Raw genomic sequence first — 23,321 nt, 5'->3', positions numbered from 1 at the left:
ATCTAGACTGTTCTCAGTGGTAGCAGATGACAGAACAAGGAGTAATGACCTCAAGTTGCAGTGGGGGAGGACTAGGTTGGATACTAGGAAGAACTATTTCACTAGGAGGGTGATGAAACACTGGAATGGGTTCCCTAGGGAGGTGGAGTCTCCTTCCTTAGAGGTTTTTAAGGCCCGGCTTGACAAAGCCCTGGCTGGGATGATTTAGTTGGGAATTGGTCCTACTTTGAGCAGGATGGTGGACTAGATGCATCCTGAGGTCCCTTCCAATCCTGATATTTTATGGTTCTATGCAGCCCTTCACTGCTACCCCCTGCACCACTCTCCTGTGCCCTCAGCCCCTGCACTGTGCCCCCTTTGCCTCTAACCCCGGCATCCCCCTGCACCCAAGTGGGGAACCTGACCTGGATGCACAAAGCAGCTGGCATTGCTGCTCGCTTGCTCCCCCACTGGACTGCTGCTCCCCCGCCCCACACAGCCCTGGGGGGCTGGGAGAGGGGAGCAAGGAGCGACGTCAGGGCTTCCTGCACCCAGGTCACCTTCCCTGCAGGCTGCGTAAGGGGAGGGCAGGAGAGCAGCTGCTCCTGATGTCTCAGCACCCCCCAGGTGGGGAAGTGACCTGGATGCAGGGAGCCCTGGGGTGGGTGTGTGTGTTAAGGGGAGGATTTGAAGGAGTGTGTGTATGGTGAAGGACTGTGTGTGCCTGAGTGAGTGAGCGCGCTGTCTCTTTAAGAAAGTTCTCAGGGTCAGGAGCCTGAACTAGGCTTGTTCAGACACAAGCAGCTGCCGGCAGCTCCGGCCCCAGAGAGGCAGCAGCACATGCAGATTCCCCCTGTCCCGTCACCCCAGCTCAGTGGAAATCGGGTACCTGGGTGGGGGGGAGGGGGACACCCCACCATCAATCAGCACCTCCCCCCTGCAGAGCAGTCAGGAGGATGCTCCCAGTCGGGGGTGGACGGGGCGACTCCCGGGGGTGAACGGAGGGTGGGGGGTTGGGAGGACAGGAACAGCAGCAGCTGCACACGTGGAGCAGGGCGGAGAGGGGCCCCTCTGCTCCGGAGCAGTCACCTGGCTCTGACGGCTGGTCGTCCACCCCTGCAGCTCAGGTCTCTCCCACTCCCCCACACAGCTGCTTATCTGCCTCCTGTGCCGCTTTCATCAGCCCAGCGAGCCTCTCGGCAGCAGGTCAGGTGGGAATCCAAACCCTGCGCCCGGCACCCCCTTGGGTGGGGCACCCGTACGGCCCCCCCTAAAGGCCAGTCCTGGGTGGGGAGCAGAATTGATCCCCTCCACTGTCCCCTGTGGGGAAGAGTTACGGGGAGTTCAGTCCCCGATTTTTATTTTCTGTCTCTCCAGCACTTACTTGGGTTTGCTCTCTGCCTTTCCATCCCCAATTCTGAGATTTCTCCTCTCTTCTAGCAGGTGATGGGGTGGTGAGGGAGAGCGAGGAGCAGAATCCTCACCAGGAAGATGCTGAGCTCGCCGAAGCAAATGGGGAATTGCTGCGAAGATCCAAAGGGAAGGTGTCCAGCCCTGTGAGCAGGGAAAAGCTGGTGAAAATTACCCCAGACCAGAGAGAGAGCAGGAAACCACTCAGAGAAGAGAGTGGATGAACCCATTAATTGTCAGGGAACTCACAGGGACCTCAAGGAAACTACGTCCCAGGAGAAAATCCTCACGGAAAAGCGAGAGACTACGTGTAGTGAGTGTGGGAAAAACTTCCATTACCGCTCAGCCCTTATTCGACATGAGATAATCCACACGAAAGAGAGACCCTACGAATGCTGTGAGTGTGGGAAACGCTTCAATGATACCTCAGCCCTTAGTAGGCATCAGCAAATACACAGAGGAGAAAGACCCTATGAATGCTGTGAGTGCGGGAAAAGCTTCACTCAGAGATCAGCCCTTATCTCTCATCAGAGAATCCACACAGAAGAGCGACCCTACGAATGCTGCAAGTGCGGGAAAAGCTTCACTCAGAGATCAGCCCTTATCTCTCATCAGACAACGCACACGGGAGAGAAACCCTACGAATGTTGCGAGTGTGGAAAAAGCTTCTCTCGGAGCTCAAACCTTACTATGCATCAGAGGATCCACACAGGAGAGAGACCCTATGAATGCCGTGAGTGCGGGAAAAGTTTCACTCACCTCTCCTCCCTTATCTCTCACCAGAGAGTCCACAAAGGAGAGAAACCCTATGAATGTTGCGAGTGTGGAAAAAGCTTCTCTCGGAGCTCAACCCTTGTTACACATTACAGAGTCCACACCGGAGAGAGACCCTATGAATGCTGTGAGTGTGGGAAAAGCTTCACTCATAGTTCAGGCCTTTCTAAACATCAGAGAATCCGTAAAGGAGATGAACTTCATAAAACCTTCTCTAGAGCTGTCAGGAGATTTTTCTTTAATTCTTTTGACAGTTCCCAGGTAGTGAGTGTTAAGGCTGTTTGCATCTTTTGCACACTGTAGTTCCTCAGCTCCCACACATGAGTTGGCAAGCTTCAAAAGTGGGCCATCTTTGGGGTGGATCCTGTGGTCCTTTGTATCAACTCCATTGTCCTTCGAGTCATTGGAGTGTGTGTTCTTTCTACCAGAAATGTCATCTCCCCAGGTGGGGGAGATGGGGGGTGTCTTCAACCAGCTACGTTGAGATAAAATCTACCTGGGTCTCATCACTGTGGTTGCCATGGAGTTAGCTAGCTTGAGTTCACTTTCCTGATGTAAAAAGAGAACTATTCTTGCACTAAAGACATGGGCCATGGATAGTCGGTGGAGTTATCCTGCACGTTTCCTCCTGTCTGAGCTAACCGTCATCACATTTCCTTTTCTAAACAAACCTGGAGATTCACATTTATACTCCTCATGCCAGTGCAAAGTTACTGTTAGACACGTCAAGTTCCTCTTTGAGGAGAGATTGTCTCCTTCCCAGTTGTTCTCACATTACCCTGGATTGTGCAGAACAGCAGTTATTTTGTTGACTTTTTTTCTCATTTAAAATATATTTAAATATGAAGAAGAGCTGGAGCAATGTCAGGGAAATAAGGGTCATTTTAGGCTCTGTGACACTGGAAGGAGATGGGGCGACTCAGACATTCCATCCTTCCCCATCACCCCAGAACTGTTAACTTGTGCCTGAGCGTGAGGGGCTGGGACATCTTCCCTACACCTCCCTGCCGAGTGCCCCCTTTCCATGTCACACCAGCCCTGGCTAGCAGGCTGAGGTTCAGCACTGGAAGTCTGGTCAGTTTTCCCAGCCCTGCCCAGGGAGTTGCTTTGTCTGTTTCCTGTTTCACAAATTAGGGAATTTTCTCCCCCAACACCCAAGTGTTTCTTTTGAGGATCTAGGCCCATGTTAACATAAGAACAGCTGTACTGGGTCAGACCAAAGGTCCATCTAGCCCAGTATCTGTCTACTGACAGTGGCCAATGCCAGGTGCCCCAGAGAGCGTGAACCTAACAGGCAATGATCAAGTGATCTCTCTCCTGCCATCCATCTCCATCCTCTGATGAACAGACAGGGGCGGCTCTAAGAATTTGGCCGCCTCAAGCAGGGCAGCACGTCGCAGGGGGCGCGCCGCAGGGGGCGCTACAGGGCACCGATCCCGCGGCTCCTGGTGTCCTCTTGCAGACGTGCCTGCGGAGGGTCCGTTGGTCCCGCAGCTCCGGTGGAGCTTCCGCAGTCATGCCTGCTGCAGGTCCAACCGAGCCGTGGGACCAACGGACCCTCCGCAGTCATGCCTGCGGCAGGTCCACTGTCCCGCGGCTCCGGTGGACCTCTCGCAGGCATGACTGCGGAAGGTCCGCTGGAGCCGCCTGCCGCCCTGCCGGCAAAATGCCGCCCCACACGTGCTTGGCGCGCTGGGGTCTAGAGCCGGCCCTGCGAACGGAGGCTAGGGACACCGTTCTTACCCATCCTGGCTAATAGCCATTTATGCACTTAGCCACCATGAATTTATCCAGTCCCCTTTTAAACATTGTTATAGTCCTAGCCTTCACAACCTCCTCAGGAAAGGAGTTCCACAAGTTGACTGTGCACTGCGTGAAGAACTTCCTTTTATTTGTTTTAAACCTGCTGCCTATTAATTTCATTTGGTGACCCCTAGTTCTCGTATTATCGGAATAAGTAAATAACTTTTCCTTATCCATTTTCTCCACATCACTCATGATTTTATAGACCTCTGTCATATCCCCCCTTAGTCTCCTCTTTTCCAAGCTGAAGAGTCCTAGCCTCTTTAATCTTTCCTCGTATGGGACCCTCTCCAAACCCCTAATCATTTTAGTTGCCCTTTTCTGAACCTTTTCTAGTGCTAGAATATCTTTTTTGAGGTGAGGAGACCACATCTGTACACAGTATTCGAGATGTGGGCGTACCATGGATTTATATAAGGACAATAATATATTCTCAGTCTCATTCTCTATCCCCTTTTTAATGATTCCTAACATCCTGTTTGCTTTTTTGACCGCCTCTGCACACTGCGTGGACATCTTCAGAGAACTATCCACGATGACTCCAAGATATTTTTCCTGACTCGTTGTAGCTAAATTTGCCCCCATCATGTTGTATGTATAGTTGGGGTTATTTTTTCCCATGTGCATTACTTGACATTTATCCACATTAAATTTCATTTGCCATTTTGTTGCCCAATCACTTAGTTTTGTGAGCTCTTTTGGAAGTTCTTCACAATATGCTTTGGTCTTAACTATCTTGAGCAGTTTAGTATCATCTGCAAACTTTGCCACCTCACTGTTTACCCCTTTCTCCAGATCATTTATGAATAAATTGAATAGGATTGGTCCTAGGACAAGTCCCAGCAGGTTTGTCACACTCTGTCCCCACTCCCTATCCTCACCCAGACCTAACTCCCCAGAAGTTGCCACCTCTTCAGTATTTCCTGCCCCTCCCCCTCCTGCAGGAACCCACCAGCAACCCCCCAATAACCCCTACCTGAGCTGGCTCCACTACAGCCATTTCTCCTGTCCCATGGGAGGCTGGGATGAGCGTCACTGTGCAGCCTGGCAGGGCAAGAAGGGCAGTTGTGGAGGTTTCAGAACAGGCTTCAGTTCATTTCACATCACGATTCCCCCAGGCCCTTTCCCTGCAGACAGAGATTGTAGATTCTGCCAGGCTGGGAACATGCTCAGTCCCCACAGTGCAGCACAGACCTGGCCCCTGGCCCCTCCTTTCCCCCTTGTGCTCCCCCCAGCAGCAGTAACAAACCAAGACATTTTGAAGCCCTCCCAGCAACAGGGTGTGAATCAAACCCTGGACCAGACCAGACCCAAAGGAGCCCCTTTGGGGGGGGGGGGTCCCCCTGCCCCTGCCCCCAGGGCAGCGCACTCCTGCCGCAGGGGGAACAGGGAGAGTCTGGGGCTGGTTCTTCCTCTCTCTGCCCCTCACCTCGGTCACAGGGCAGTGACCCTGGGCAGGGACGCTGCAGTGAGTGTGCGGGGGGGGGGCAGAGATCTGGGAACCTGCCCCCCCCTCTAATTTCTCCTCACACCCTCTCCCGTCCCCTCCCCCCCTTCCCTAGCGCCCTGCCCCGGGCTGGGAGCCGGGGTCACCGCCTGCCCGGGTCTCTCCCGCGGCTGCCCCGCCCGCCTGCGGGAAGGGGGCACCGGGCGGGGGGACCCGCTTCACCCCCCCCGGTACCGGGCACAGCAGAGCCGGGGGGGGCGGCTCAGACTTGCTGCGGGAAGGATCCTCCCGGCCTCAGCGCTGCAGCAGCTCCGGGCCCCTGGGGGCAGCGATGGGGGGGGGGCACCGCGCAGAGCCCGGGACCTGCCCCGGCCCCCGGGCTCCGTCACCGGGAGCCTCAGCAGAGCCCGGGGCGGTTACTAGCCGGAGAAGCCCCCCCGGCCGGGCCTGGGAGGGGTTAATGCCGGGCTCCCCCCGGCACAGACCCCGCTGGGGAAGCAGCAGCTGCTCAGCTCCCAGCTCCCAGCTCCCGGAGGCCCCAGCCTCCTGGTCTCTCAGGACCCCGCTCCCAGCTGCCCCAGCCTCCTGTGCCCCTGCAACCTCCCAGCTGCCCCAGCCCCTCCCTGTGCCCTGCAACCTCCCAGCTGCCCCAGCCCCTCCTGTGCCCTGCAACCCCGCTCCCAGCTGCCCCAGCCCCCATGCCCCGCAACACCCCCCGCTCCCAGCTGCCCCAGCCCGCCCCTGTGCCCTGCAACCCTCCCAGCTGCCCCAGCCCCTCCTGTGCCCTGCAACCCCTGCTCCCAGCTGCCCCAGCCCCTCCTGTGCCCTGCAACCCCCTGCTCCCAGCTGCCCCAGCCCCCATGCCCCCGCAACCCCTGCTCCCAGCTGCCCCAGCCCTCCTGTGCCCTGCAACCCCCGCTCCCAGCTGCCCCAGCCCCTCCTGTGCCCTGCAACCCCCTGCTCCCAGCTGCCCCAGCCCCTCCCCATGCCCTGCAGCCCCTGCTCCCAGCTGCTCCAGCCCCTCCCCGTGCCCCACAGCCCCCTGCTCCCAGCTGCCCCAGCCCCTCCCGTGCCCCGCAACCCCGCCTCCCAGCTGCCCCAGCCCTCCCTGTGCCCCGCAACACCCCCCGCTCCCCGCTGCCCCAGCCCCTCCCTGTGCCCCGCAACACCCCCCGCTCCCAGCTGCCCCAGCCCCTCCCTGTGCCCCGCAACCCCCCACTCCCAGCTGCCCCAGCCCCTCCCCGTGCCCCGCAACCCCGCTCCCAGCTGCCCCAGCCCCTCCCCATGCCCCGCAACCCCCGCTCCCAGCTGCCCCAGCCCCTCCCCATGCCCTGCAGCCCCCGCTCCCAGCTGCTCCAGCCCCTCCCTGTGCCCCACAGCCCCCGCTCCCAGCTGCCCCAGCCCCTCCCCGTGCCCGCAACCCCCGCTCCCAGCTGCCCCAGCCCCTCCCTGTGCCCCGCAACCCCACCCGCTCCCAGCTGCCCCAGCCCCTCCCTGTGCCCCGCAACACCCCCGCTCCCAGCTGCCCCAGCCCCTCCTGTGCCCCGCAACCTCCCCGCTCCCAGCTGCCCCAGCCCCTCCCTGTGCCCCGCAACCCCCGCTCCCAGCTGCCCCAGCCCTCCCCATGCCCCGCAACACCCCCGCTCCCAGCTGCCCCAGCCCCTCCCTGTGCCCCCGCAGCCCCTGCTCCCAGCTGCCCCAGCCCTCCCTGTGCCCCGCAACCGCCCCCGCTCCCAGCTGCCCCAGCCCTCCCTGTGCCCCGCAACCCCATCCGCTCCCAGCTGCCCCAGCCCCTCCCTGTGCCCTGCAACCCCCGCTCCCAGCTGCCCCAGCCCCTCCCCGTGCCCCGCAACCCCTCCGCTCCCAGCTGCCCCAGCCCCGCAATCTCCCGGCTCCCAGCTGCCCCAGCCCCTCCCTGTGCCCCGCAACCTCCCCGCTCCCAGCTGCCCCAGCCCCTCCCCGTGCCCCGCAACACCCCCGCTCCCAGCTGCCCCAGCCCTCCCTGTGCCCCGCAACCCCCGCTCCCAGCTGCCCCAGCCCCTCCCTGGTAACTGGTTCTGACTTATTTCCTTGGTCCTGAAAGAGAACAAGAAGGACCAGAGTCTCCTCCTGTCAATAACCCCCTGCTCAGCCAATCAGGGGAGAGACTGAGGGCGGGAGGCTGAGGGTTCTCACCAGCGAGCCAAAAGGATGGCCCAGGTCACTGGTGGGGATCACTGCCCGAGCACTATTTCAGCCCCACATTTTTGGGTGGACCTCCCACAGTGGGAGCTGCAGAGCACTCCCCCGCAACACACACACACACACACACACACACACACCTCCTGGTGTTGGGAGGAACAGGTAAAAGGACAAAGGAAGCAAGAGAAAAAGAGGAGGGAGGAAGAGGGGAAGCAAAAAGAACAAACCCTAATGTCCCCAGTGATTCTAAGGGACAAAATCCCAGGTGCAGAATAAAATTCTGCCTCCTTAAGCTCGTGTTTTCCATGCCTAGAATTCAACTGTCACCAGATGGATCAGACTGAACAGGTTTCAAACCTCCAGGAGGCTCTTACCTTCTAAACAGGGACGGCTGTTTTCTAGTAAAATCACTGAAAGGGAAGGAGAAAACTTGAAAGAGGTTCCTCCTGGCGCTCACGTCCGTGAACCCGAATACTCCTCAGTCCTCAGAGAGATCTGGAGAAGGAGACTTGCTGGAGCAAAGCCACAGGGGTCTCTGAGATTTCCCTGGCCCCTCGCCCTGTCCTGCCTGGCTGATGTCAGCATCTCTCTGTGAGGTCACCACCTCCCACCACCTTGGACCAATAGGCTAAGATCCTGCAAAAGGCCTTTGTGATGTCACTGCCACACCCTCCCTTGCTGGGCTAATGTCCTGCCTCTGGCCAGGCACTTTGGAGGTTTGAGCTACTCCTGTGGATCACCCCACTCCAGGAGCGTTAGTTATAGGCAGCAAGCCGGCTAGACAGGGAAACATCAGACGCTGCTCCCAGTGCTACACTCATTTTTTCAGAAATTAGTCGACTTTATGGCCAGAAGAGACCATTAGAGCATCTAATCTGACCCCCTGCGTATCACAGGTCTCCTGTATGACACAATAGCTACTTTGGGGGCAAACACATTCCAGAAAGGCATCTTGTCTTCATAAAATGACATCAGGAGATGGAGAATCCACCACTTTCCTTGGTAGCTTGTTCTTGTGGTGAATCATCCTCGCTGTTGAATTTTTGTGCCTTAGTTGTAATATGAATTTATCTGTCTTCACCTTCTAGCCATTGGGTCTTATGCCTTTCTCTGCTAGATTAAAGAGCCCTTAAATACCCAATCTTTTCTCTCCATTAAGGCCCTTCAATGAAGTCACCGTTCAATCTTCTTTTGATAAGCTAATCAGGTTGAGCTCTTTCAATAGCTCACTAGAAGGTATTTTTTCCAGTCCTCAGAACATTAGGTGGCTCTTTGCTGCCCCAGCTCCAATTTCACAACATCTTTTTCAAACGAGGACACCAAAACTGGAGGCAGTATTCCAGTATCAGTCTCGCTGATGCTGTGTCACCTCCTGTGAAGTTATTGATATAATCTGTAACTGTATAGCTCACCATTTCGACCACCAATATTTGCAGCCAATATTACAGAGAAGTGGTCGTGTAAGGGGTCTATGGAGAGGTTCTGACTGGCAGATTATAATGATGCTATCTCTAGACATGTATCGTTTTTTGTAGTTGACGTTATGAATATTGGCTCTATGCTGCCTGTATTTCAAACTTGTGCTCTGCTTCAGGGAATGATACCTTTGTTTAATTGATGAAAACATAAACTAGACACTTAGAGGATTGGAACTGATTTCAGCTGATGGACAGGTTTGCTAGGTTTTTATGCATTTGGACAGTGAAATGTTGAGTGTTCACATTCATTTCAAGCATCCTTGTACGGTGGAGCTCCTGAACATAATGGAGAATAGAAATGAAATTTTTTTTCAAGAGGGCACCTGGGTTTGAACAAAAGACCACTTGATCTGCAATCAAACACTCTACCCCTGAGCTATACCCCCATTACAACAGGAATATGGAATCGTGATCTCCAGGACTTTGAAGGACAGACCCTGCTTCATCGAGCTCCTTTGCCATTCCCAGACCACAGGTGGTTTTAAAAATGGGGTTTGATTAAACTTCTTAAATGTGGTAAACACCACAGCTTGCACACCCACTGATATAGCTTCTCCCCATGACAGAGCTGCCACCTCCTGGGGAAGTGGATTGACTACACCAACAGGAAAACTCCCCCCGCCCCCAGCATGGAGCAGTGGTTCTTAAGCTGTGGATCAGGAAAGCAAAGTGGGTTGTGACTCTGTTTTAATGGGGTCACCAGGGCTGGCATTAGACTTGTTGGGTCCTGGGGCTGAAGCCAAAAGTCTGAGCCCCACTCAGGGCTGAATCCCTCAGGCTTTGGTTTTGCCCTCCCCCCACTGGGGCTCAGTCTTTGGCACTCCCCCCCCCGAGTGGAGGGGCTTGGTCCCTCTTTCCAGGGCTACGTATTAAGTTATTTTGGCAGAAGGAGGTTGCAGTGAAAGGACATTTGAGAAACCCTGGCATAGAGCATCTCCATTACTGAGCTGCAGCAGCATAGACTCACTGTTTGAAATATTGACCTGTCCTTAGCCTCTGAATATGTCTAGGCTTGGCTCCCTATGGCACTGTTGTGATCAGACCCTGAAAGTACAGCCATGGAGACACCACACACTGGCCTTGTCTAGCTGGCAAGGATCAAACCTTCACAGAAAGGCCCCCATGGTTTGTTAGCCCAGCTACCTAAGGCCTCAGCCACAACCACTTAACACAGGGTTGTTCTACACTCTGGTTCTGTTCTCACTGAAGGGTCATTACAAATTGTTTGCTCAAACCAGCTTCCCAGCACACTCACTGCTGTGCAGCTCTGTACGTGTGGCCATGGCTGAACAGCCAGAGTTCCTGCCCATTTCCCCAGTGGCTGGAGCATGGCTAGAGTGTGTCTGTGGTTAATGATGTTGCTGTAGATTGTTCATTCCTGCCTTGGCAATTCAGACACAGTCCCTTTTCCTGTTGTATTGCCAGCACCTCTGGGAGTCCAATAACAGAGGCAGGTTTTCTGGGCACTGAGATTTTTGAGGGCGTTGGTGGCTCCTTTCTTTCCTCAACCTGAGAAACTCAGCTTTTATTCCATCCTTGATGGCTCATGGAATAACAAAAGCAGCATGAAGAGGAGAGTGAATATCTCACTGCCAGGGGGAAGGTGGATGCATCCCCTCTGTCTGACGATTGCCGTTGCAGGAGAGAAGGTTTCAGTGGAATCGAATGCCCTGGCTCAGACAATAGACACAGGGAGGTTTTGCTGTTCATGGATCTGTGCAAAGGAAATTGTGTGTCTGTGTGAAAATGAGGAGGAATATTAAATGCCCACGTGGTGGTGCCTAAGGCAAAAGGGAACCCTAGAGGATTAGAACAGGATAAGTTCTCAAGCAACATGTTTCTTACTTTGCCCATCTGTTGTTTTTGATTATCATCGATGGAAAGATTTTGCCATTTGGGTTCTGTGTTTACACAGAAATTGACATTTACCAACAAATACGTAATTCTTCCAAGCCTGCCTAGTCTGCTGGTGGTGAGTTTAGAGGGACACACTCACTCTTCCCACCACTCATGCCAGGCCAGTGCTCTCCAGAATGTCAACTTCCCACAGAGCTGGGATCCTTCCCTCATCTCCCCCCAGACCACTGCCCCACCCCCACTTCTGGGGTCCCCTCCCAACACTGTCCAACTCCCCTGCTGGCAGGATCCCTTCCCATTCCTTTCATTTCCTGCCTCCCCTCTGAGCAAAAGCTCTGCATTGTTCCCACAATGGGAATGGAACCCAGGCTGCCTGGGTGAAAACCAGGGATCCAAATCACAAGACCATATGGACCTTGTATAGTCAATAGCACCTTTACACATTCACACCCAATAATTCAAAGTAGCCATTCAAAAAAACTTCAAAAACAGACTTCAAAGAGAAATTGCAGAGTTACAATTGATTTGCAAACTTAACTCCATTAATTTGAGCTTCAATAAGGACTGGGAGTAGCTGGCTCACGACAAAAGCAATTTTCCCTCTCTTGGTATTGACACCTCCTCATCAATTATGGGGAGAGGACCACATCCACCCTGACTGAATTAGCCTTCAACACTGGTTCTCCCCTTGTACAGTAACTCCCGTCACTTCATGTTCCAATCTATATTTATGCCTCTATCTGCAATTTTCACTCCATGCATCTGAAGAAGTGGGCTTTTTACCCACGAATGCTTATGCCCAAATAAATCTGTTAGTCCTTAAGGTGCCATCGGACTCCTCATTGCTTTTAATTCTAAGCTGATCTTAACCCTTTCAGTACCCTTACAAACTCAGATGCTTCTCACCACAGGCTGGCTGGTGGCTTTTCAGCCAGGCTCTCCCCTTTCATCAGCGCTTCAGTTGCTTGGTGTGGGGGTGTCTGTAGATGTAGGTGGCAGAGAGAGATAAAGCCTGGCAAATGTCTCTCCTTTATCATGTCCTTTCTTCCTCATGGCTTTGCCTCCCGCCCCTTCAGAGTCAGGTGAGCATCACTGCGTCTCTCCAAGCAAGTCTGAGCAATTCCCCTGGGGTGTCCTCATGCAGGTGAGTCATTGCATTGTAGCTCTCTTGCTGGGCAATGGCTGTTGATGGGTTGTTTGACACCCTGTCCGGGTGTTGGTTACTTTCCTTGCTGTTGCCACTGGGAAGCTAATATTTGGCTGACTCCCCCACCTTACAGCACAGTGACAATCACACTGCACAATTCTCATAACTTCATATGCATGAATGGTATACATCTATGGGTAGAGAAGTGACTTTCAGCAGATCATATCCTTTCCCTGATACCTTACAAGTCATGCTCTATATGTAAGATCACGATGATATGAAAATGAGGATTATGGGAGTTACAGCCGCTCCCCCAAAGGTATAGAATGTCACACTGAGATTCTATTTTCCTTTGTTCTGTAACAGTACTACAGAGATCCAGTGACTGACCAATGGCATTTCCAAGTGCTAAAATAGCAAGCGATGTCGGTCTCTCATTGGCCATCAGCAACTGAAGATGTGGTTTAATGAGCCGGAGCTCCAAGGCAAGGGTGGCTCTGTCCACTGCCTTCCGTTGCGCTGCTGGGCCCCAAGTCCGTGGTGGCCAATATGTGACGCTGGGAGAAGAGAATGGGGTGGCAAGTGGTGGCAGGACTTTTGTCACCAGGGTCTAGCTGCCCAACTTCCTCCTGTTACTGCTGGCCCCCCGTCGCCTTCAGGAAACCCAGGAACTAAGGCAGGAATAGGGCGAGAAAGCAAGTAAAGCCAAGCAAGGAAGGCAAAAGTGAATCTTGTCTTCATGGGCCGCTCGCAATGACGTCCTTTTTCTGTGCCACAGCTGACAACAACATCCCAGACAGAAAAGTAATAGGCCAAAAAGAAACCGAGCAGCTGCTGAAGTAGTTCAGTTGGGAGCGTGCTAGACTAACAGGCTCTTCTATCCCCTTTGTGCACGGGTGGGATGTTTTCTGAAAGTGCAGCAGTGCCTTTAACTGCCACAAGTCCCTCATTTCAGGCTATGCAGCAGGAAAAGGCAGCATGGGCTTCTGCACCGAGTTGGCCCCCCTGACCTTTCATTCTTCTCTTGCTCTTTGTCAGCAAGGGGAAGAAAAAGAAGCTCTCCCTCAAGCTGGAGTCACAAGGGCGACGTAAGGACGACTTCCTGAGCGCTGGCTCCAGTCCTCTGCTCTGCCAGCTGACCCATCGAAGGGCTGTCACCACTTTCTCCAGGTTTGTCCATCGGTCTGTGCCAGGGTGAGCAAGAACCAAGCAGATGGAGTTTCTGTAGTGTAGTGGTTATTGTATTTGCCTAACACGCAAAAAGTCCCTGGTTCAAAACCAGGCAGAAACATGCTGGCTTCCTTTTGCCAGATCCCCTTGCTGTTCAGGAAGATGCTCCTCCTTCTCCTATTGGCCTGTCCCTGGGATAACTCCAACCCCCGCATGACAGAGGGTGCTGACAGCAGTGGAGAAAGCACCTTGGTGTCAGGCTGGAGAACCTAGAGGAGTGCGGCGTGTCACCTTTTGGAGGCTTGTGGCTTGGCCTCCTCTGCTGTTGGAGGTTGGCCGGTGGAGGCCGGCTCTTCCTGCTGGCCTCCTCTGCGTGACTTGCCAAAGGAGGAAGTGAGGCAGAAATGGGGGAAAAGAGGAAAGTCAAGCTGAGGAAGGCAGGGCAGAAAGTAAGCACATCATTGCGGCTAAATGGGGTTAGTAGAGCATCACCATTCGTTCTGCAAAGCCGGGGGAGGTGCGGTTGGCTACTGGGAGGCAGTATCCTGTGCCTGCCTCTTGGCTTCCCAGGGATGGCTCCTTGCAGCCCAGGAGAAGCGAGGTTCTGGGGGGAAGGAAAAGCAGCAATGGCGAGGCTGAGTGGGCTTCTTTCTGGCCGACATGGTGGGTCTGGGAGTTGCCTGTAAGCCATAAGTGGACTTCGTGGAGTGAAAACCGCTGCTCCATTCGGGCTGACCTGGGGGAGCCATTAATGACTTGAGAGTGGGGCCAGGGCACTGGCTGTGAGCAAAGTCGTCTTCTTCTCTCCTGCCATGGGGAGCCCGGCCTTAAGCCTGCCCAGCATGCACTGCAGCTCGAGCATTAAGCCTTCCTGTGGCACAACCGAACTACGGCCTAGTATAATCAGGTGTAAAGTTTAGATTGTGAATTTATCTTTAATTTCCATGGTAACTTACTTTGCTCTTTTATGCCTACCACTTATAATCCTTAAAACTCCATCTTTCTGTAGTTAATAAATCTGTTTTATGAAACTGGTGTATTTTGCTTGAAGTTCTTGGGAAATCTCAGCTCCATTACAAGGCTGGTTCATGTACTATTCACAGTGAGGGAGGGGTGGACCCTGCGTAATAAACTCACTATTGTGTCATACAGGAGGCCTGTGATATGCAGGGGGTCAGATTAGATGCTCTAATGGTCTCTTCTGGCCATAAAGTCAACTAATTTCTGAAAAACTGAGTGTAGCATTGGGAGCAGCGTCTGATGTTTTCCTGTCTAGCCGGGTTGCTGACTAGAACGAACGCTCCTTGAGTGGGGTGATCCACAGGGAGTAGCTCAAACCTCCAAAGTGCCTGGCCAGGGGCAGGACATTGGCCCAGCAAGGGAGGGGTGTGGCAGTGACATCACAAAGGCCTTTTGCAGGACCTCAGCCTATTGGTCCAAGGTGGTGGGGAGGTGGTGACCTCACAGAGAGATGCTGACATCAGCCAGGCAGGACAGGGGCGAGGGGCCAGGGAAACCTCAGAGACCCCTGTGGCTTTGCTGCAGCAAGTCTCCTTCTCCAGGTCTCTCTCTGAGGACTGAGAGAGTATTTGGGTTCACAGACGTGAGCGCCAGGAGGAACCTCTTTCGAGTTTTCTCCTTCCCTTTTAGTGATTTTACTAGAAAACAGCCGTCCCTGTTTAGAAGGTAAGAGCCTCCTCGAGGTCTGAAACCTGTTCACTCTGATCCATCTGCTGACAGGTCACTTCCCTTCTCTATACCTCAGGCTCCTCCCATCTGCCCAATGGGAACAGGGACAGTTCTCGAACTCTGGGCAGTCATGAGCCTGAGTGAGATAAGGGGCGATAAAGCCCTCTGTGAAGGAGAAAGGGGAGTTTCACGGTGTTTAGCACCAAGGAATTCTAAAGTTTGCTAAAATGTCTAGTCTGTGGAAACAAGAAATGGTCAGGGCCAAGCTTTTTAACCATTGCCTTTCTAAAGCCCATTCAGGTGTGAGTCCCTGTCTTTTCAGTACCTGGGGTTCTTTGCCAGCAGGAGAGAAGAGGTTCCTGCCTCCATTTTTGTGGCTTTAACAAACCAGGTGTTGTGCCCCAGTTCTCGTCTGAGATCCCTGAAAAGAACATCTTCCCATCCATGAACAAGACAGGACCTAGCTTTCAAAGGGGAACAAAGAGACCCTGGGACTTACAGACTAGCCAGCCTCACTTCCACAGCTGGAGAGATACTGGAATACATTATTAAACACTCAGTTTGTCAGCAGCACCTACAGGATAATTTGGTTCTTAGCACGAGGGAGCATGGATTTATCAAAACAAATCATTCCAAACCAATCCTCTTTCCTTCTTTGGCAGGGTCACAGGCCTACTGGAGGTGGGTAAACAGTATGAATTATGATTTGGAAAATGGAGTGAGAGTATCGTTCTAAAATGTGCAACTGACACCAAGCACTTTGGAGCTCAGGATTGGAATTCAAAACACCCTTAAAAATTGGAGACTTGGTCTTCTTGAGCCAAACCCCATGGCTGGGCCCCTCTCTAGACTGGGCTGAAGTGAAACCCCAGAGCCAAACACTCCTCCTCCTCGGCAGCGCGCTCCGACCTTGAATGGTCAGATGCTGCTTTGGCTGGGGGATTCTCCCAGCACTTTCCAATAGCGGGACGGTATGAACTCCCATTTGCCTGCTGGGGACGGAGCCCTAGAGGGGGAGCAACTTGCCCAGAGTCCCCAGGAAAGGAAAACAACCAGCAGTGGAACCAATAGGAAACCCAGCAATGGAACCCAGGAGTCCTGGGGTGTGCTAGGGTGACCAGATGTCCCAATTTTATAGGGACAGTCCCAATTTTGGAGTCTTTTCTTATCTAGGATCCTATTATCCCACTCCCTGTCCCGATTTTTCACACTTGCTGTCTGGTCACCCTCGGGTGTGCACATGTGTGGGTCCCAGCTGCTCCCTGCCCCCCTCATTGAAGCAGGTGTGCAGGGTTACTGCCCTGGGAACTGCAGGGCACCAGTGGCCATGGGGCTGGCTGGAGGCAGGGCAGGGGCTGACTGGAGGTAGGATCTGGCTGCAGGCAGGGCAAGGGGTGCGGGCTGGCTGGAGACAGGGGTGTGTGGGGCAGGCTGGCTGGCTTCAGGCAGGTGTGGGGCTGGAGTTGGCTGGAGACAGGGCAGGGTGTCCACGGCTGGGGGTGTGTGGGGGCTGGCTGGCTTTTGGTGGGGCCACAGGGGGTGCGGCAGGAGTTAGCTGGAGACAGGGCAGGGGGTGTGGCAGGGGCTGGCTGGGGGCCGGGGGTGCAGGGCTGGCTGCAGGCAGGGCGGGGGGGCGGGGCTGGCTGCGGGCAGGGCAGGAGGATGCAGCTGGTGGGGCAGGGCAGTGGGTGCAGGGCGGGCTGCTGCCTGGGGGTGGCTGCGGGCAGGGCTTGGGGGGCTGGGCTGGCTGCGGGCAGGGCAGGGTTGCAGAGCTGGCTGCAGGCAGGGCAGGGGGTGCGGGGCTGGCTGGCAGGGCAGGGGGTGCGGGGCTGGCTGGAGGCACGGCGGGGGGGGGTGCAGCAGGGGGTGGCTGGAGTCGGGCGTGCGGGCTGGATGGTGACAGGGTCTGGCTGCAGTCAGGGCATGGGGTGCAGGGCTCTATGAAAATGTCCTGAGCGGTATTTTAAGGTGAAGATAACACCATGGTTACCAGTTGACAGGCACATCCTGATTTAAAGAAAGGAAGGGACCTGGAGTTACTAGGCTGAAGTATTTGTGTTACCAACCCTGTCGCTGTCTGACCCCCCATCAGTGCGGAGCAGGTGTGTGCGTTGCTGTGTGGAACACACAGACTCCTGCAGAGCAGGGGCAGCTGTTCCAGGGCAGAGAGCCTGGCACTTAGGAGACTTTCTTGACTTGCTGTTTTGAAGCAATTCAGTAAAATAACGGTGGAGCTATAATGTCCAGTCCAAAATTTCAGCCCCCCTGGTGCAAAAACGCTATTTTAGGATCTAAACAGGAGGCTTCCAGTGCTAGGACACCTGACCAGAGAGCTCAGTGGGGGCGTAACAGCTGCTGACTCTGAGGGTCCTGGGCTAAATCCACTTGCAGGTGGAGGCATTTGATTTATTTGATCGATAATGAGGAAGGTGAAGATTTAATCACGGGTATTTTTAGTAAATGTCATGGACAGATCACGGGCAAAACCAAACGCTCATTGCCCATGACCCGGCCATGACTTATACCATAAATACCCCTCATTGAATCTTGGGGAGGGAGGCCCAGGGGGTCCGTAGCACCAGCTGTGAGCGCAGAGAGTCCTGGGGACCCGTGGCACCATGTGCTGGGGGAGAAGCCCTGGGGACCCACTGCCACTCCCAGGGCCGGCTCCATACCCCAGCGCACCAAGCGCGCGCGCGCGTGGGGCGGCATTTTACCGGGAGAGCGGCAGGCAACTCCGGCGGACCTTCCACAGTCATGCCTGTGGGAGGTCCACCGGAGCCGCGGGACCAGCGGACCCTCCGCAGGCACATGCTTGGGGCAGCCAAATTCCTAGAGCCGCCCCTGGCCACTCCAGATGCTGCCAGGTGAGGGGATCCCCAGAGGCCAACCCTGCTCCGGCCACCTTGGGACAGGTGCCAGGAGCCACTGAGCTGTGGCTGCTCCTGCCACCCTTGGAACCACTGCTCTGCTGCCCCCAGGCCAGCTGCTGGGCAGCCACGGAGTCAGCCACAGGGCCACTGCAGAAGTCACAGAATCTATGACTTGTGCAGCCTCCGTGACACAGAGGATCCTGATAAAGAGACAAACCCCTCCCTGCTGTGACTGCAGTTCCTGGAAGGAAAGAGAAGAACAGAAAGTGACGAGAGAAGGAAAGAGAGAGATTCCCTGTCACCTCTCTCCCTGCTGCCTCCCCCCTTGTATTCTGTAACCCCATCTCACTGGGTTCCCTGTGCTGGTGCCATGGGGGTGACACTAGAGTTCTGGGGATTTGGGGGGAGGGGAAGGGGGCTCTTCACTTCTCAGCATTTCACACAAATTTGTCTTTGGGGCTGAAGTTTCTCCTGTGAGGCCTCTCAGTCAGAGCTGTACCCCACCCTGTTTGCAGGGGCGGGGGGAAAGATGTAAATTGCAGAGCAGGCAGAGAAGTCGCCCATAAAGGGACATATTGATCCGGTGACTGGTTCTGACCGGGGTCCCACGTCCTCTGACACAGGCTCATGTGCAGAACATGGGAGCTCTGGCTTGTCCTAAATGCTGTAGAGCGTGAGTTCCTGGAAAGGGCAGGGGAGAGGGAGCAAGAGGAGAAAGGCAGAGACATTGGAGATGAGGAATTGGGGGGCGAAGGAGAGAACAGAGAGACAATAAATGATTGAAGCAGAACAGGTGTCCCAACTCCATCTTGCTCATCACAGGTATTCAGAGAGACAGGTAGTTGCGGGTTTTCCAGTGTCAAGTCTGAACTTTGATTCTAACAATGTGCATTGAAATATCAAGGATCTCCACATACCTGATCTCTTCCCCCCGCCCCTTTTTTAGTATTAATTTTTATTTTGAAGTGTTTGGCTTAACTGTGATCTTCTCTTTCCCCACCTGTATTGCAACTTGGGGTTCATGTTTATTTTGCCTCCCTTTTGTTCATGTCATTATAATTATAACAGCAAAGGAACCTGCAGGAGCAAAAACTGACTCAAAACTTCATTTCCCCACCATGCCGGAACATCCTACAAACAGCTCACGCAGCTGGAATCATAACACGCAAGGCCAGGGGATGGGAGATGCAGGTTTCCAAGTGTTCTGTCTTTCTCCGATGACACATTCCAGCCCCTTGTGTGCCTCCAGCCTGTATGACCTGCTGGACTTCGACACATTTATTGTCTCGTTCTATAGATAATGTGATTGTAACACAATGTGACTGAAATTAAACCACTTCCAGATGAGGAAACAACAGAAGAGAAAAGCCATTATTGCATTGGCTGGGAATCAAACCCAGATGAATTGCTTAGAAGGCACCTACGCACACCACTATACCACCAATGCATCTGGCAGGAGTAGCTTTCCTGCAAGCTGTGAGTGCTGGCAGAGGGAGTGACATATGACCACAGAGTTAATGAGCAGGGTGGATGGGCTGGAAGCTGCCTGACAGCTGGGAGCAGAGTTACCATCCCAGAGTGACTGAAAGGGGGCAAAGGTGAAAACAGATCTCACTGGAGCTGGCCCCACACCTGCCCCGCCCTAGGAGAGGGAACTGAGCTCAACTTCAATCACAGAAAAATCTTCCTGAGAAGGAAGGGGACAGCTTGTTTTAAAGACCAGGTTTGTGTTTGTTCCTGCTACATACGGAGGGGCTGGGTAGTGCTGATTCCAGCCCCAGACTCTGGGAGGATAAGGAACAAATTCAGGCTGCCAGTGACCTGCAGGAGGGAGATGATCTTTTGACAGTGACGGCCGCCTGGTCCTAAAGGCCTTTGTCTGCCCCCTTCCAGTGACTGTTTGGTACAGGAATGCAGTCCTCACTGATGTGTCAGCACAGCCCAGGTGCGGAAGTGACCTGGATGCGGGGAGCCCTGGTGTGTGTTGAGGGGAGGATATTAAAGAGTGTGTGAATGTTGAAGGGAGTGTGTAAAGGACTCTGTGTGTGTGCCTGAGTGAGTGAGCGCGCTGTCTCTTTAAGAAAGCTCTCAGGGTCAGGAGCCTGAACTAGGCTTGTTCAGACACAAGCAGCTGCCGGCAGCTCTGGCCCCAGAGAGGCAGCAGCACACGCAGATTCCCCCATCCCGTCACCCCAGCTCAGTGGAAATCGGGTACCTGGGTTGGGGGGAGGGGATCACCCCGCCATCAATCAGCACCTCCCCCCTGCAGAGCAGTCAGGAGGATGCTCCCAGTCGGGGGTGGACAGGGGTGACTCCGGGGGTGAACGGGGGGTTGTGGGGACAGGAACAGCAGCAGCTGCACACGTGGAGCAGGGCGGAGAGGGGCCCCTCTGCTCCGGAGCAGTCACCTGGCTCTGACGGCTGGTCGTCCAATTTCCCCCTGCAGCTCAGGTCTCTCCCACTCCCACACACTGCTGCTTATCTGCCCCCTGTGCCGCTTTCATCAGCCCAGCGAGCCTCTCGGCAGCAGGTCAGGTGGGAATCCAAACCCTGCGCCTGGCCCCCCCTTGGGTGGCACTGCACGGCCCCTAACGGCCGGTCCTGGGTGGGGAGCAGAATTGATCCCCTCCACTGTCCCCTGTGGGGAAGAGTTAGGGGGAGTTGAGTCCCTGATTTTTATTTTCTGTCTCTCCAGCACTTACTTGGGTTTGTTCTCTGCCTTTCCATCCCCAATTCTGAGATTTCTCCTCTCTTCTAGCAGGTGATGGGGTGGTGAGGGAGAGCGAGGAGCAGAATCCTCACCAGGAAGATGCTGAGCTCACCGAAGCGCATGGGGAATTACTGCGAAGAGCCAAAGAGAGTGTGTCCAGCCCCATGAGCAGGGAAAAGCTGGTGAAAATTACCACAGACCAGAGAGAGAGCAGGGAAACCACTCAGAGGAGAGAGTGGATGAACCCATTAATTGTCAGGAACTCACAGGGACCTCAAGGAAACTACGTCCCAGGAGAAAATCCTCACGGAAAAGCGAGACTACGTGTAGTGAGTGTGGGAAAAACTTCCACTACCGCTCAGCCCTTATTCGACATGAGATAATCCACACGAAAGAGACACCTTACAAATGCTGTGTGGGAAAAGCTTCAATCGTACCTCAGCCCTTAGTAGGCATCAGCGAATACACAGAGGAGACAAACCCTATGAATGCCGTGAGTGCGGGAAAAGCTTCACTCAGAGATATACCCTTAACTCTCATCAGAGAATCCACACAGAAGAGCGACCCTACGAATGCTGCAAGTGCGGGAAAAGCTTCACTCAGAGATCAGCCCTTATCTCTCATCAGACAACGCACACGGGAGAGCGACCCTATGAATGCTGTGAGTGTGGGAAAAACTTCACCCGAAGCTCAAACCTTACTAGGCATCAGAGGGTCCACACAGGAGAGAGACCTTATGAATGCCGTGAGTGCGGGAAAAGTTTCAGTCACTTCTCCTCCCTTATCTCTCACCAGAGAGTCCACACAGGAGAGACACCCCATGAATGTTGCGAGTGTGGAAAAAGCTTCTCTCGGAGCTCAAACCTTACTATGCATCAGAGGAGCCACACAGGAGAGAAACCCTATGAATGCAGTGAGTGCGGAAAAGCTTCTCTCGGAGCTCAACCCTTGTCACACATTACACAGTCCACACCGGAGAGAAACCCTATGAATGCAGTGAGTGCGGAAAAAGCTTCACTCATAGCTCAGGCCTTTCTAAACATCAGAGAATCCGTAAAGGAGATAAACTTCATAAAAACCTTCTCTAGAGCTGTCAGGAGATTTTTTCTTTAATTCTTTTGACAGTTCCCAGGTAGTGAGTGTTAAGGCTGTTTGCATCTTTTGCACATTGTAGTCCCTCAGCTCCCACACATGAGTTGCCCACTTTGAAGCTCGCCCGTCTTTGGGGTGGATCCTGTGGTCCTTTGTATCAACTCCATTGTCCTGCGAGTCATGGGAGTGGGTGTCCTTTCTACCAGGAATGTCATCACCCCAGGTGGGGGAGATGGGTGGTGTCTTCAACCAGCTACATTGAGATAAAATCTACCTGGGTCTCAACACTGTGGTTATCATGGAGTTAGCTAGCTTGAGTTCACTTTCCTGATGTAAAAAGAGAACTATTCTTGCACTAAAGACATGGGCCATGGATAGTCGGTGGAGTTACCATGCACATTTCCTCCTGTCTGAGCTAACCATCACCACATTTCCTTTTCTAAACAAACCTGGAGATTCACATTTGTACTCCTCCTCCCAGTGCAAAGTTAGTGTTAGAGACGTCAAGTTCCTCTTTGAGGAGACATTGTCTCATTCCCAGTTGTTCTCACATTACCCTGGATTGTGCCGAACAGCAGTTATTTTATTGACTTTTTTTTCTCATTTAAAATATATTTAAATATGAAGAAGAGCTGGAGCAGTGTCAAGGAAATAAGGGTCATTTTAGGCTCTGTGACACTGGAAGGAGATGGGGCGACTCAGACATTCCATCCTTCCCCATCACCCCAGAACTGTTACCTTGTGCCTGAGCCATGCTCAGTTCACCCTTCGTATTCCTTCGCTTCCCAGCGTGTCTGGTGGGCCATGTTCTTGGCTGTCCATGCTTGGGAATGGTGCTTGTACACGTCTTTGATCCTAAATCAGAGTCAGTCTGGCAGGAGATGAAAGTGTCAGACTTGGAAGGGGATTTCAAATGGATCCCAAGCACCGTTCAAATCCCCTTTTCCCTCAATGGCAAAGCTGCTTCTGGGAAGGTCGGCTGTTTTTTCTCCCGTTATGAAGGTGCTATAACTCCTGTAAATAACACTAATGAGAAAGGTATCAGAGGGGGAGCCGTGTTAGTCTGGATCTGTAAAAGCAGCAAAGAATCCTGTGGCACCTTATAGACTATCAGACTTTTGGAGCATGAGCTGTGGGTGAATATCCAATTCGTCGGATGCATGAGAAAGCGCTGGGTGAAGCAGGTTTCAGTGGATCATGGGAGAATCTCTCATCCTGATTCTGAGACATCAGATGTAACCTAGTCTGGAATTTCACTTTTAAATTAAAATGAAAGTGTCTTCTACCTCTCTGTGATATGGGTTTTCTATCTTTCATGAAGGCTCCTTGGTCATATAACTGCATGTTAGTTTTGTTTGACAGAATGCAGCTCAGATTTTTTGGGAAATTTCAGACAAATTACCATTTTTTTACTTCAGGTTTGTTTTTCCCCCTATTCCTGAATGATGACATGAAGAAAATTCAAATGCAGTTCAGTCAACAGGAGAGAATACTCCAAGCTGTTGGACATATTATCAAAGAAACAGTCGTATGTTTAAATCTCCACTCTGAAAAGGTGAACAGCAGCAGACCCCAAATGGGTGCAACTGACCGAAGTAAGTGCACAGGGTAGTTCAGTTGTTTAAGTCAATATTGTCTCAGATGATCCAGGGATAGAATTCCACAGCAAGTGATTCAGAACTAGGAAAACGCCCAGGTATTTGGTTCCCAA

General features: G+C 53.5%; 1 protein-coding gene across 1 annotated transcript; it reads left to right on the top strand.

The window, feature by feature from the left end:
- Positions 1–1,851: 1,851 nt before the first annotated feature.
- LOC120381890 (zinc finger protein 420-like) lies at positions 1,852–21,528 on the top strand (the record flags this gene model as incomplete). Its single annotated transcript, XM_039500052.1, has 3 exons — positions 1,852–2,323; positions 20,961–21,401; positions 21,485–21,528. Coding segments are annotated over 3 exons (957 nt in total), but the record flags the coding sequence as incomplete, so codon positions are not given.
- Between the last annotated feature and the right edge of the window lie 1,793 nt (positions 21,529–23,321).

This window comes from Mauremys reevesii, linkage group 14, assembly GCF_016161935.1.
Source record: "Mauremys reevesii isolate NIE-2019 linkage group 14, ASM1616193v1, whole genome shotgun sequence".
NCBI lineage: Eukaryota > Metazoa > Chordata > Testudines > Geoemydidae > Mauremys > Mauremys reevesii.
This window is presented reverse-complemented; position numbering and strand designations above follow the sequence as displayed.